Source organism: Malania oleifera, chromosome 4 (assembly GCF_029873635.1).
Source record: "Malania oleifera isolate guangnan ecotype guangnan chromosome 4, ASM2987363v1, whole genome shotgun sequence".
Lineage (NCBI taxonomy): Eukaryota > Viridiplantae > Streptophyta > Magnoliopsida > Santalales > Ximeniaceae > Malania > Malania oleifera.
Genome location: NC_080420.1, coordinates 68,663,706 through 68,675,825, shown reverse-complemented (window position 1 = coordinate 68,675,825; position 12,120 = coordinate 68,663,706). Strand labels below are relative to the sequence as shown.

General features: G+C 35.7%; 1 protein-coding gene across 1 annotated transcript; it reads left to right on the top strand.

Moving 5' to 3' along the window:
- The first annotated feature begins 1,891 nt into the window (after positions 1 to 1,891).
- On the top strand, positions 1,892 to 6,365 carry LOC131153569 (PHD finger protein MALE STERILITY 1). The gene is made up of 3 exons (XM_058105962.1): positions 1,892 to 2,186; positions 3,150 to 3,435; positions 4,904 to 6,365. Exons 1-3 carry the CDS (start codon positions 1,892 to 1,894, stop codon positions 6,276 to 6,278), a joined length of 1,956 nt encoding a protein of 651 aa, XP_057961945.1. The 3' UTR covers positions 6,279 to 6,365.
- The last annotated feature ends 5,755 nt before the right edge of the window (positions 6,366 to 12,120 follow it).

Below are 12,120 nucleotides of genomic sequence, written 5' to 3'. Positions count from 1 at the left end.
TAATATGATAATGCCCATATCGCTCGTCACACACTAATATTAGTTTATTCCCCTTACTGAGAGGTGTTTCATCCCAATTATATAAACATTTTAGGAAATCCAGGTAGAGGAGCAGATAGAGCTCCACGACAGTAGAGTCTGATTGAGCTACCCTGTCAGAAGGGTGAGTTGTAGTGCCAGGGTTGGATTTATTTTTGGAAAGTAACCCTAGGCTACTTTTTGACTTTTGTGGATGTTTGTATATATAACAGTTTTAGTAAGACTCTGGTATTGCAGTTGGTTGTATGGTATGTTGTAAATTACGTTTCCTACTACTTAGATATCAAAGTTGTATTTTGAGTATATCCCTAGTACCCATGGGTCCAGGTTGATTACGTTATTCAATTGAACATGATATCTGGATTTTATATTAAATTTTATTATAAAAAATGGGTAAATTAGGCAGGTCGTTATAGGATCTCCATGAGGGTTACACCTCCATATAGATCTCATAAAATACCTTTCCATAGGTTTGGGTAACATGATTTTTTAATGAAAATTAATGAAATTTTGCAATTCGATTCTAGGCGGTAAACCACTCTTTATGCGTCGGTCGACTGATCCGCTCTGAGAGCAAGTGCGGTCAACCAATTTTCAGTGGGTGGTCAATCGGTCCCTATAATCTTTTCTTCTTATTTTTATTTTTTTTTTCAAAATTTTCAAGAGTTTATTCTTAGAAAAAGAATATGTTTCCTAGGAGAGGCGCGTGCACACACCCATGGTTGTGACGACTATTTGTAGAGCAAATGCCAATACAGCACATAATTAGTTAACTAATTCCCTATTTTAGGGGGTTAGTTAATAATTGGTTACCCTATTCAAAAATATACTACGAACTCGACATTCTTTCAAAGGATTTTTTTTCTTTATTTTTTAATATTTTCAAAACAAAAAAGAAGGTGCTAACTCCATTTTTAAAATAAAATGAGTAAGCTGGAAAGCCAATGGATCAGTTTTATCTACTTAGCCTTTTTTTTTCATATTTGGTTACATAATTTATTTGTTAATGTAGGCGGCTTGGGTCTGGTTTCGATAGTATCTAGACTATTCTTCAAAAAATAAAGTCATTTCGTTTTAAGATAAATTTGTTGTAGTGGGATTTAAATTGATACTAGCTGTCCGATCTTTCCTACAAATTCATAGGCTATTGGTAGTGCAAGACTACCCAAAATATTTCTAGGTCTAAAATGCATTATTTGCTTATTTAAGCTAAAAAAAAAATCTAAACTTAAAAAAAAAAAAGAAAAAAGAAACAACAACAACAAGAACAAAAACATAAACAAAAAAAGCCTGCCTTTAGATTGTTTGCCCAAATATCCTATTTTTTAAGTAGGCATCTTGCGGCCCGCAACTCGCTCAAACATCACAAAGGAATCAATGCAAACGGGCTGAGATTTGATATGCCACCTTACTATACATTAGGAGTAGTTGGCGGAGAAATTTTGCGTTTATGCCCGTCCCTTTAAGATAACAATTAACATCACCCAGCTGACCTCAGAATTTGCCGGAACACAAAGCATATTATTATTGGTGGACAGTTGCATGATCAGAAGCATGTCACAATAAATTTTCTGGACAGGCGTGTCATTGCAACTGTCGCAGCGATTGATTTGCTATGTCTTCTATTTTGAAAGATATCATGCAGACAGTGATCCACCTATCACTACTTGCTTCCCTTAATTAAGCTTACGGCCTGTTTTGAACCCTCTCCAATTTTATTTCCAGGCACCAGTCGTGTGATCCATCACCTGGTTGTGTATATATGCACGTAGCCACTGCAAACTTATATATGAACTTTCCTTTCCTTTTCCATGTGTTTTCTTGTTAGGTCTCGGAGTTTTTCATCAGCGCCATGTTGTCTTTAGACCTGAGCGGGTGCAAGAAAAGGAAGAGAGGCGAGAGGGTTTTCAGGTTCAAGAATTTTGGGGAACCAGGACACCCCGTTGAGTTCGACGGCCCGTTTCGGACAAACATCAAGTCCCTGTTTGAGTGCGGGCATTTGGAGAGCAGCTTATGCAGCAAAATGCCGAGTAGGTCTTTTCAATTGGAAGTCCATCGCCATCCTCCTGTCTATGTTTTGTTGTTTGTTATTGAAGAATCTGTTGATGCATCATTCAATCGTCACTGCAGGCATTGCAAATACGTGGGTGAGTCATAATGCTAAACGTCATGTGTATGTTTAATTTTTGGATGGCGCCCAATACTGTTTTAGTCATCGATCATTTCACTAGAATAAGCTAGCCCTGTCACTTAAATATTAGGTTACATGTTTTGCTGTTTATTTGAATTCTGCCACGGGTGTTTACAATGGCTGTTAGGAATTAAAAATTACTCATGGAGTCCTCTTACAAAAGTAAGTTTTTTTCGACATGGTATCAAGCTTCTATGACCGGCTTGGTGGGTGCATTCAATTCTCTTTTTAATTAACTCCAATGAATTGGAAATGTGTTACACAGATGTTAAAATGTATATATTTGTAAGTTTCTTCTAACAAGCTTAAACTTTTAGTTAAATAAATTAGTTTTTAAACAACTACTAACCATTATGTAGTGATCATGGTACTTTAAAATATGAGCATTGTTTGGTTGTGTGTGTGTATATTTCCACACACACCCACACAGATCTATGTAATCCTAGCTAGTTATCAATTTTTTTTAATAAACCATTCAATCTAAAATTTTCATATCATGTGCATGTGATGGATGCTAGTTTAAATTTATTTACAAGCATAAGGGTTTCAAATATTCAAATACAAATGTTTTTTGGACTAGTAAGCTTTATATTATACATTGAAAAGTCACTTAACCTAAAAGTTAAAAATAGTTAGTTAAAAGTATAAAATAGAATAGATTTTTGTCTAATAGCTAATTAATAAAACGTTGGATTGCATTCTATTATTACTATTTGTCTTGAGTACCTTCGTGGTCCACCTAGGAAAAACCAAAGAAAAAAAGTTAATAATCCAGGTCAAACCAATGAATTTTAGCTTGCATAAGGTATACAATATTTTTCGGGAAAATTTTACTGGTTAGGAGGAACATGATAAATTACATTTATTACTTGTTTATTATTTTCCCTCTCTTGCTAACGTTGATTTCTTTATAGCTCAGGTTGGGGGAACCATATGATTTGCAACAAGAAGTACCACATTCTAGTGCCCTCAAAGGACACAATAGCGACTTACTTGAATTGTGAAGGAGATTACAATGAGTCAAATTTTACGAAGGATAAGTACAATTTATTAGTGGAATTACAGGGGCATATCATGCATGGTGTGTTTCACTCCAATGGGTTCGGGCATTTGTTGTCTGTCAACGGTTTGGAAACAGGCTCAGAATTGGCTGGATACCAAATCATTCAATTTTGGGATCGCTTGTGCACCAGCTTGCAAGCAAGGTTGTCTACTTATTTTTCAAAACTCTCTCGATTTTTTCATTTAAGGAAAATGCTTGTCTTTCAAGGGTTTATGTGCTAGGAGAGTATTGAAAAGACAAAAGTCTCTAAGTCTAACTAGGATTTGGATTGAAATCCTCAAGAAGGCTAATACTTCCCTTAGTTTAATTTCGGCTCTATAGATCAACTAGTTTGTACAAAAATATAAGGCAAGGCAGAAGAAAAATAATATAAGAGATCATTATACATACATATACATATATATATATATATATTCTCATTATTCCCGATACATGTTAAAAAAAATATGTATATATATCAAATACAATACAATACAATTTTCTCCACTAAATTGTTGTACATTTTCTTTAATTTCTTAAGTTATGGTAGAATTTTCTTGGTATTTTTTTTCTAATTTTCATAATCTTTTTACTAGTTTCAAACATAATCTTAGCACTTATGTAACAAAAACTTGCTCATTTCATTTACGCTTTTTCTTATTTGTTTCCAATAAGTTGGTGAAAAATGTTGGGAGTCCACAAAATAAAATACTTTCAATCTCATATTTGAAGTTGTACATGTTTTTGTGTGTGTGTGTGTGTTCTGTTTTCTTAATAAATAAAGAAAATTTTGAACATCATAAACAGAGCTAAAAAAAAAAAAGAAGGTGAAGTTTACTAGACATAATAACATTTGAATCGGAAAATTGTAGGTCAATTAAGTCTCGAAACTTTTATTAGATTGCAATTCACTGCTTAAGATTTAAATTTTAATAGTTAATCTTAAAAGTTTCATATTAATGTCAGTGGAAGTCACTCTTCAAAAAAGCTTATCAAAGTTTTTTAAGAAAAGATGGATTGTGGTAATTAAAATTCCAGGAAGTGAAGAGCTGTTAAATTTTATAAACTTGTACGTTATAGCCTATTCTAATTGGGATCCTTCACATATTAGACAAATTTTCTTTGGAAGCAGGGTTCATTACGCTCGTAATGAATTCAATCACTTAACACCATTATCAGGTCATACACAGTGCAAAAAATTAAGTGACAACCATCAGTGCTAGATTGAGCGCTGTTGCTTAATTTTTTATGTATTATATTTTGAGATAATTTCTGTTCTCAATGGTGCTAAGTGTGAAGTCGGAACACACTAGAGTGTGTAGTAGTGAGTGACATGGTGTAGTGCGGTATACGGTCAATTAAATTCAAACACTGGGAAGTGAGAAGATGCAGCGCCTTACAATCAAAAGTCGAGCAACAAACTAATGTATGAGAAATAATTTTCTAGTTAAATGGCACTGTAAAAGAGGCAATGATGAGGGTGAAATTTCTCTCCCTCTAACCAACGTAAAAAAACATGGAACATGAAAGAAATGAGAAAGAAATATATATATATTTAACTAGTGAAGTGCAATTTAGAAACTGTCAAATGAAAAATTGAATCATGAACGTGTGTTTGGATTCCTTGCTAGGAAAGTGAGTTTAAACGACATTTCACAGAAGAGAGGCATGGATTTGAGGCTGCTTCACGCAGTAGTCTACGGCAAGCCCTGGTTTGGCCGTTGGGGTTACAAGTTTGGGCGCGGCAGCTTTGGCGTTACTGCAACAATGTACCAAAAAGCCATCGAAGCTATTCAAGGCATGCCTCTAAACGTACTCATCCATCACATTGGCACCACTTACCATGGCATTCCAGGAATATTCTCCAGGTACCAAAAATTGTCAGACTTTTCCCTTGTAACACTCCGCGATCTATTCCATTTCATTTTTGAGCTCAAATCCCACCTTCCAAAAGAAACGTGCGTCAATTCTTGGCATCCGGGAATCTTAGTTGATACTACGACGTGTAGATGGTCTCCCAAGAGAATCGAAATGGCGACTCGGGCTGTTGTTGAAGCATTAAGGAGGGCAGAATTCAAGTGGGTGTCAAGACAGGAAGTGCGTGATACTGCGCGGATGTATATTGGTGACACTGGCTTACTCGATTTCGTTCTGAAATCACTAGGGAACCATGTGGTTGGAAATTTCTTGGTTCGTCGCAGCCTAAATCCGGTAACAAAGGTCTTAGAGTACTGTTTAGTGGACATCTCCAATGCTTTTCCTAAGACTACTGCTGATGAATGTTTGGTACCCGATAACACAAAAGTGAAGACAGAATACAACATTACGAGGGTTCAACTGATGAAGGATCTGTTCTACTTGTACAAATCCATCCTCAGAGATCAAAATCAAGCACAAAGCACAAACATAGGTACTGTAATCCCAGTTGCCGCAAGGATCATTCTTGACACCAAATTTCTTATAAAAGAATACTGTAGTGGGGAGTCGCCATCAAGATCCGAAAAAGGGAAGGAAGGAGTCTTCTGTACGGTACAGTTGGAACGTGAGATAAAGAATGCAACGCCACCGTATGAGTGTTTCATTCTGAAAGATAATGCTACCGTAGGCGAGCTTGAGCTAGAAGTTGAAAGGACCTTCAGAGAAATGTACTGGGGATTGAGGAGCTTTTCCGTGAGTTCTATAAAGGGTTTGAATGCCAAGGGGCCAGATATAGTTTCTGAAATAGTTGGATTGGGTGATAAACTTGTGTTCGAGGGAATCAACACTATGAATAATCAAGGAATTATTGTTGACAAGGGGGTTTATGAAAGCAGTGAAAATGAATATGTTGTGGATTGTCCTTGCGGAGCAAGTGATGACGATGGGGAACGAATGGTGTCTTGTGACATATGTGAAGTTCGACAGCACACTCGATGTGTTAAAATTCCCAGTAATGAAGAAATCCCCCACATGTTCCTTTGCAGTCGCTGTGAGCAAGATATTTTGCTCTTCCCTTCTCTAGCTTAGAGGTTTATAAGCCAAATATTTGTAGGTAAATTAATTATGTAATTTTTTGTTTCAAGTGATAAATAAAATATTTTTATGTTAGAGTTAGACTATTTAATAATGTCCAATCAATCACTTATTTGGGTAAGATGAGACTATGTTGGGTCGGTTTACTTGCGAAAACATTTCCTAGTTTTCCAATTTTTCTTTTGCAAAGTATTTTGGGGCATGTTTAGTTTTGAAATTTTTTTTTTTTTTTTTCTAATTTTTAGTTTTCTAAAGAATTATAAAAAAGTTTTGTTCATCTTTAAACTTTTAATGATTCATATTGAAAAGGTAAAAAATAAAGTTTGCCTGTTTAAATGTGCAAAATTATTTTTATATTTTATATTTGGAGATTTGAAAATAATCACAAAAACGAAAAAATTATTTTTCAATTTTCCAAATTTTAACAAGGTAGTATTTGAAATCATGGATTTTGGGGCTTCAATTTTGATTTTTTTTTTTTTTTGGATTTTTATTTTTTGGATTTAGAAAAAATGTTGAAATTTGTGTATTCCCAAGAAGAGGGTGAATTGAATATTTAAAACTTATCTCTTAGGTCAATTCAAATTTCACCAACAGTATTAAACAAGCCTAAGGTCTTTCTATATAATCATAAATTCAATAAGATATTCAAACAATCAAACAAATGTACTGCATATAATAAATCAAACGTAAAACATACATGTGTTGAAATTGAAAGTGTGGAAAAATAAAGGTTGCACCAGATGCGTTATCGGGGTTCGGCCAATACTGCATGTTAACTTTAGTGCAATCCCAAGAGGGGGGTGAATTGGAGATTTAAAAATTTCTTTCCTAGGTTAACCAGTCTAACAACAGTAATACACAACCTAGGGTCTATCTATGTATATATGAAATTGTAGTTACGATATATTAAACAATTTCAGTACATGCACTACAATTTCAGTATATCTCAACCAGATACAATGTCATGTTAATCAAATATGTAGTATATTTAGTAGAAAAATTAAATCAAGCACAAAGTAGAATATAAGCAGGAAATGTAAAAGTGACACCGAATATGATATCAGGGTTCGGTCAATCCTGCCTACGCTCTTGCCTTGGCACACCCGCACAAGGATTACACTATAACCTCACTTAACAGGCGAAGCGGCACTGAATACAACCAGGTCAATTAGCACAGAGCTGACCGCAACCTTTACAAATTCTCCTTGCGGGGCGGAGAAGATCCTAACAATCCTTACGAGCTGGATTACCACCCCTCGGGGCACGCCTGGAATACAACCAAATTAGAATACAAACTGTGTACAATATAATGCTTCTCCGATAAGCAGATATGTACCAATACAAATTAATCAAATGCACATAAATTATATAGGTAAATGTAAGCTCAGTGATGTGTATTTTTATGTAAGTCACACTCAACAAGATATGATCGCAATTGTAACATCCTCAAAATTCATATCATTATATATATATATTTGTGTATCTACATCCATACCTAAGCAGCGGGAACACATATCATATAACCATTCAAATATATACTATACAATACTAGAATCCAGTATATACAGACCATAGCCATACAAAAATACCCCTCTAGCATAATCTACTCAAAAAAAATACACAATTCTGTCAAAAACTCACCCTATAACCAGGGTAATCAAACTACTCTCTATCTGCGAGCCTGATCTGCTCGCATAACTGGCTCACCTGAAAATGTTAAAGTAATGGGGTGAGTCGACGCTCAGTAAGTGGAAATATGCTATTACTAGTGTGTGACAACTAAGTTAAGAATACTTTTTAAATAATGACTGAACTGCAATGCAACAAATAACCTGTAAAGCATATCTTTCTTTCTCAATTTAAAACATACTGTATCGTCTATATTTTCTACTTTTCATACTGATAATATCATACTATACTCATCAAATATTGTAGAACTGTATACATATACATAACTGTGCTTTATCTCTAGGACTCTGTATGTTATGATTTGACCCCTCATGACAGGGTTGTGAGGCCCGTAGGCTGGACTTCATCTGGTCAGCCCTCCAGATAAGTCAATATACTCTACACTACCTGAGTCCGGCCAAATTGCATCCACTCCTAAACACGGGACTTGCTACTACCTTGTCAAAACCGGCCCCCTCCACCCAGTGAACTGGGGAGCTGCATCCTCTCCGAGCATGACTGATGGTACCCACACACTATCTGAGATATGTGGTTGCACTTTATCTGTATATAGCAACGGTACCGTGCCCTGTAATCTATATCTGTATTGTATCTATCTGTAATCTTTCCACAGGGATTTGATACTATATATATATATATATATATATATATATACACACATATATACACACACACACACACACACACACACACACACACACACATATATATATATATATATATATATATATATATATATATACTCTTTTACTGTTTTTATCATGTTTCCAAAAATACCATGACGCTATCTTTCTGTACTGTAAATATAGTAATCTTTGTATACTGTATCTATAGCATCTTGATGCTAGCTCTGTATATCTGTCTGTATACTCTGTCTATATACTCTGTCTGTATACTCTGTAAGTTATGGTAATAGGAAACATGGCATACTATAACTCTGTATATACTGTATCTATATAAAGCTGTGATATATACACTGATCATAATAAACTGTATACATGTATATGTGTATATATATATATATATATATATATATATATATGTGTGTGTGTGTGTGTGTTTCATGAAACTATTCATATTGAAACTGTATATGCATGTAAATTTCTCTGTATAATCACTGTGAATATATATTTATATATGTATATTCTATATAACTCCATATATTGAGAAAAACTATATAAACTATATATACTATCTTTATCTGTGTATTCAGTATAGTATGATACATTATAAAAACTATATAAGTTCTTCATCACATGAAAATCTATTTAGGTCACACAAGCATTTAAACTCATATTCGGTAAATACTGTATAATAAACTGATATAAATATGTGTCTATGAAAATTCTGATAGCATTATGAAAACTCCTAGCATAGCATATTTCCCTTACCTCAACTTTGAAAAGCCCCTATAAAATTCTGGCTCTATACCTGTAGGGTTCCTAACTTAACATCTTGAAAAAAAAAATTCCCGAGAACAAAATATAAGTATTTTCTTACCTACAACATTTCTCATAACTGAGGGAAAGACAAATACTGAATAAAATGTCTTTCCCTGAGATTGGGACGAAATCCAACCCAAGTTTTCCAACGATCAGCTCTGGCAGACTTGTAAAGAACTTCGCCAAGAGTGTCGTGGTAGCCTCAGATCTTCGATCTGGCGAGAAACAGGCCCAGAAACGAAAAGAGAAGTGAGAGAGGGACGTAGAGAGAGAGAGAGAGAGAGAGAGAGAGAGAGAGAGAGAGAGAGAGAGAGGGGGGAATCCTGAAATTAGATAAAAATTTGAGTTTTTCACTATTTATATTGCCAAATTCGTCGATGAGACACGTCACCTCGTCAACGAGTTCTTCAATAATTTCGTCGACAAACTTCCTCCCTCGTCGACGAATTTCAGGCTGCCCCAAAACCTCTCTTGGTATTTTCTCGTCGACGAGACATGGCTTCGTCGATGAAGTCCCTTATGCACTCGTCAATGAATACCCTGTATTTGTCAATGAACCCTGTGCAAAAATTCCAGGTTGTTACGTTCTCCCCTCCTTATAAAATTTCATCCTCGAAATTTACTATCTGTATTTCCATCTATACACTCCATTATTTTGTAAATGAAAAAGGTCTACTTATTTTACTTCCTGCCCTCACTTGTGGCGGAGGAATACCGTGGTTACATTTACGTCCTGGGAGATTACATGTATAAAACTAAAAACTATCTACTAACTAAAATCAATACATGTACCTGCAAAAGAAACCTATCTAACTATTATACTTTACCTAAGTACTTCTATACCTCTAGGAACAACTACGGGTATCTCTGTCTGATCTGATCCTCTAGCTCCCAAGAAGCTTCCTCTATAGCATGATTCCTCCACGAAACTTTTACTAACTGTATTTCTTTAGTGCATAAAGTCTGAACCTTCTTGTCCAAAATATGTACTTGTACTTCTTCATATGCCAATGAATCCTTAAGCTCTATCTATGCATAGCTAATGATGTGGGATGGGTCTAGGACATATTTTCTTAACATAGGAACATGAAACACGTCATGAAAATGAGCCAAAGCTGGCGACAAAGCTAGCCTATAGGCAACTGACCTTATTCTCTCAAGTATCTTAAAAGGGCCAATATACCTAGGGCTCAACTTGCCCTTCTTTCCAAACCTCATAACTCCTTTCAGAGAAGCTATCTTCAAAAATACTCGATCTCTCACATCAAATTCCAACTCTCGGCAGCAAGTGTCAGCATAACTTTTTAATTGACTCTGTGCTGTACTGATTCTTTCTCTAATTAATCGGACTTTGTCGGACACTTGTTGTATTATCTTGAGACCAAAAACTCGCCTTTCACCTACTTCATCCTAGAAAAAAATGAGAACGAAATCTCCTGTCATATAATGCCTCATATGGAGCCATACCGATACTTGCTTGATAGCTATTATTATAAGCAAATTCAACTAACGACATGAACTGAATCCAACTGCTTCCAAAATCAAGCACACAAGCATGAAGCATATCTTCCAATATCTGAATTGTCCTCTCAGTCTGGCCATCTGTCTAGGGATGAAAAGTAGTGCTAAAAGATAACTGCGTACCCATAGTCTCTTGAAAACTTTTCCAGAATCGTGATGTAAACCAAGGATCTCAGTTTGAGACTATGGATACTGGTACTCCATGAACACGAACTATCTCTTGAACATATATCTCTGCCAATTTGTCCATGTAATAACCAATTTTAATATGGATAATATGAGCAGTTTTCGTCAGACGATCTACAGCCACCCAAATCGCATTTAGTCCTTGTCAAACTAGTGGTAACCCCGTAACAAAATCCATAGAAATGTGGTCCCATTTCCATTATGGAATGAACTATGGTTGCAACTATCCTTCTGGTCTCTCACCTTTAACCTGCTGACACGTCAAGCATTGTTGAACAAATTCAGCTATCTCCCTGTTCATTCCACTCCACCAAAAATACTCTCGCAGGTCCTTGTACATTTTAGTACTGCTAGGATGGACCGTGTATAGGGTTCTGTGAGCCTTCTCCAGTATAGTTCTCCTGATCTCAATATCTACAGGAACACATAGCCTAGTACGGAATCGCAGAGCTCTGTCATCTGATATGCTGAACTCCTCACCCTGACCTTCACGTACTCTAGCCATCACCACTACCAACTTTGTATTATCGCTCTGAGCTACTTTAATCCTCTCGTATAGTGTAGGATGAACCATAAGACTGGCAATAACTACCGGAGGACTCTCCTCTATTAACTCCAAACTGAGTTTCTCCAAATCCACCAGAATTGAGTGCTGAATCTCCATAACTGCCAGTACGGATCCCCCTGATTTCCTGCTCAAAGCATCTGCCACTACGTTCGATTTTCCTAGGTGGTAACTAATCGTGCAATCATAGTCTTTAATAAGTTCTAGCCACCTTCTTTGCCTCATATTTAATTCTTTCTGAGTAAATAAATATTTCAAACTTTTATGATCCATAAAAATCTTGCACTTTCCACCATATAAATAATGCCTCCAAATCTTGATAGCATACACCGCTGCAGCAAACTCTAAATCATGGACAAGATAATTCTTCTCATATTCTTTAAGTTGCCTAGACGCATATGCAATAACCCTGCCGTGCTGCATCAACATG